At 41.9% G+C, this 3,613-nt stretch overlaps 1 protein-coding gene across 1 annotated transcript; it reads left to right on the top strand.

Moving 5' to 3' along the window:
* The first annotated feature begins 2,842 nt into the window (after window positions 1-2,842).
* LOC148931932 (uncharacterized) lies at window positions 2,843-3,175 on the top strand. Its single transcript, XM_089064957.1, has one exon. It carries the CDS (start codon window positions 2,843-2,845, stop codon window positions 3,173-3,175), a length of 333 nt encoding a protein of 110 aa, XP_088921083.1.
* Window positions 3,176-3,613: the final 438 nt, after the last annotated feature.

Below are 3,613 nucleotides of genomic sequence, written 5' to 3' on the forward strand. Positions count from 1 at the left end.
GCAGTGTCATACAAATCGTAACCGACTGTGTGGGAGAAGTAGAAGTCACTTATCATCAAACCCAGGATCCTCTTGAATCTTGTCTCATAAACTCATTTACTCCTAATTCTGATTTATCATCTTGTGATGCAAGTGTTTGTGCAGTGGTGACAGAATTGGAAGCGCTACCGGAGAGAATTCCTCAAAAGGGAAATGCATTTTTGCCATTGCGTACACCCGAAGAAGAGGAAGAAAGAAGGCAGGCAGTGGAAAAACCACGGGGACCACCAAAGGTGGAGCTAAAGCCGCTCCCCGAACATCTCAGGTATGCATTCTTAGGGCCAGGTAACATTTTTCCAGTTGTGGTGTCCGCTGCATTGAATGAAGAGGAGTGTGAAAAGCTTTTGTGTGTGTTAAATAAGTATAAGTCTGCCATAGGATGGTCTATTAGTGATTTAAGGGGGATTAGCCCGACCACATGCATGCATAGAATTTTACTTGAGGAAGGGCATAAACCTCGTGTGCAAAGCCAACGTAGACTTAATCCTATCATGCAAGATGTAGTACGAAAAGAGGTAATAAAGTTACTAGATGCATGGATTATCTATGCAATATCTGATAGTGAATGGGTAAGTCCTACGCAAGTAGTAGCTAAGAAAGGGGGGATGACTGTAGTGCCTGGCCAGATGGAGAGATGATAGCCACTAGAGTAGCTACAGGATGGAGAGTATGCATTGATTATAGGATGTTAAATGCAGCCACTAGGAAAGATCACTTCCCTTTACCTTTTATTGATCAAATGCTTGATAGATTAGGGGGATATGATTATTACTGTTTTCTTGATGGTTATTCTGGTTATAATCAAATTGCTATTGCTCCCGAGGATCAACATAAGTCTGCCTTTACATGTACTTATGGTATTTTTGCGTATAGAAAAATGTCTTTTGGGCTATGTAATGCTCCCGCTACTTTTCAGCGATGTATGATGGCTATATTTCATGATTTAATTGAGAAAGTAATGGAGGTTTTTATGGATGATTTTTCGGTATTTGGAAAATCCTATGATCATTGTCTTGAAAATTTGGCTAAGGTTTTGCAGAGATGTGTGGAAACTAACCTAGTTCTCAATTGGGAAAAATGTCACTTTATGGTGAAAGAAGGTATAGTTCTAGGACATAAAGTGTCTTCTGCAGGTATAGAAGTCGACAGGGCAAAAATTGCAGCCATTGAAAAGCTCCCGCCTCCGTGCAATGAGAAGGGAGTAAGAAGTTTTCTGGGACATGCTGGCTTCTACCGGAGATTCATCAAGGATTTTTAAAAATCTATAAACCTCTTTGTAAATTGCTTGAGAAAGATGTGAAATTTGATTTTACTTCTGATTGCTTGCAGGCTTTTGAGACCTTGAAGAAAGCTCTAGTGAGCGCTCCCATTCTCATTACCCCAGATTGGAGTCAACCATTCGAGATTATGTGTGATGCAAGTGATGTTGCAGTTGGCTCAGCTTTGGGACAAAAGAGGAACAAGATTTTTAGAGTCATTTATTATGCTAGTAGAACTTTAGATTCTGCTCAAGCTAATTATACGACTACCGAAAGGGAGATGCTCGCTATCGTATATTCTTTTGAAAAATTTAGAGCTTATCTTGTGGGGACTAAAACCATTGTTTACACTGACCATGCAGCTATAAGGCATCTGTTCGCAAAGAAAGAAGCAAAACCCAGGCTCATTCGATGGATTTTGTTACTTCAGGAATTCGATGTTGAGATAAGAGACAGAAAAGGGTGTGAAAATGTTGTGGCAGATCATCTGTCGCGGTTGGAACATCCGGTGGAAGGAGAAGACTTATCACTTGAAATCAACGAGGATTTTCCCGATGAACATCTGTTTTTCACTCAAGCCACTTTCCCATGGTACGCTGATATTGTCAATTATTTGGCAGCCAAGGTACATCCTCCTGATCTCACTCCTTATCAGAAGAAGAAATTTTATAGAGATGTACGATCTTATTTTTGGGATGAGCCCTACTTGTTTAAAAGATGTGCAGATACTATACTTAGGAGGTGTGTACCTCAAGAGGATTGGGCAGCCATTGTTGAGAAGTGTCATTCATCCCCTACTGGAGGACATTTTGGTGTGCAAAGGACCGCAATAAAGATTTTGCAAAGCGGTTTCTATTGGCCCACCATATTCCGCGACTCTGCTAGTTTTGTTCTTCAATGTAATGAATGTCAGCGCACGGGGGGGATCACTAAGAAGAAGGAGATGCCTATGAATACCATTATTGAGGTGGAATTGTTTGATGTATGGAGGATAGATTTTATGGGACCATTCCCAAAATCAGGAGAGTACCAATATATCTTACTTGCAGTAGAATATGTTTCTAGATGGGTGGAAGCAATTCCAACCAGAACTAACGATTCTAAAGTGGTTACTTCTTTTGTTAGAAAGAATATTTTTTGCAGGTTTGGTACTCCTCGTGCCCTCATTAGTGATGGAGGATCTCACTTCAACAATAGATGGTTAGACAACGTGTTGGACAAATATGGAGTCAAGCATAGGGTCACTTCTCCATACCATCCGCAGGCGAATGGACAAACGGAATTAGCAAACAGAGAGATCAAGTCGGTTCTTCAAAAGACGGTGAGTGTGAACAGAAAAGATTGGGCACTTCGGTTGGAAGATGCGTTATGGGCTTACCGCACTGCCTACAAAGGTCCCATAGGTATGTCTCCTTATCAACTTGTGTTTGGAAAGTCATGTCATTTGCCTCTTAAGTTGGAATACAGGTCGTATTGGGCAATCAAGAAGTTGAATCAAGATTTTCAAAAGGCCGGTGAGGAAAGACGTCCTTTTCCTTAATGAGATGGACGAATTTCGAATGGAGGCTTATGATAGTTCATCCATCTACAAGGAGCGAATGAAGGCTTATCATGATAGGATGATCAGTCCAAGAGAGCTCACCTTGGGGGATGTGGTTTTGTTGCATAACTCGAGACTATCTTTGTTTCCCGGGAAATTGAAGTCCAAATGGACTAGTCCATACATAATCAAGAAAATCTATGATAGTGGAACAGTTGAGTTACTAGCCCCGGATGGACAGTTGTTTCAAGCAAATGGTCACCGTGTTAAGAAGTATTACAGTGCAGACAAAGTGTTAGATGAAGAGGTTGGTCTCGAAGAGCCACCCAAGGAGTGAAAAAGGGGGGGTAAAAGTCAAGCTAATGACTCTAAAGGAGCGCTTGTTGGGAGGCAACCCAACAATTTTTGCTTTATTTTTAAGTATTTTTGGTTTTGGTTTAATTTTGTGCTTTGCAAAAATTTTCGCAGGTTCTGACCTCTCCGTGGCGACCGCCGCAAGCTCTGCGGCGGTCCGCCACCTGAACGCTGGAAAGCTTCTTTGACGTGCGGCGACCGCCGAACAGCTGCGGCGGACCGCCACCTGGGCACATTTTTCCAGCGCGATTTTTCGAAATTCTTCGAAATTTCGCCCCGCTCAACCTCTACGCGAAATTTTTCAGGGTACGTTTTTGTTTTCAGTAGTTTACTCACGTCCCTACCGACTCTACAAACTTATTTTACACTTTGTTGTAAATAAGTTTGGGGGGATGAAGTGGTGGACCGTGAGTTTAGGGTT

The sequence above is a fragment of the Salvia hispanica genome, chromosome 2, assembly GCF_029641045.1.
Source record: "Salvia hispanica isolate PSC_SH4W2 chromosome 2, Shi_PSC_v1, whole genome shotgun sequence".
NCBI classification, from domain to species: domain Eukaryota; kingdom Viridiplantae; phylum Streptophyta; class Magnoliopsida; order Lamiales; family Lamiaceae; genus Salvia; species Salvia hispanica.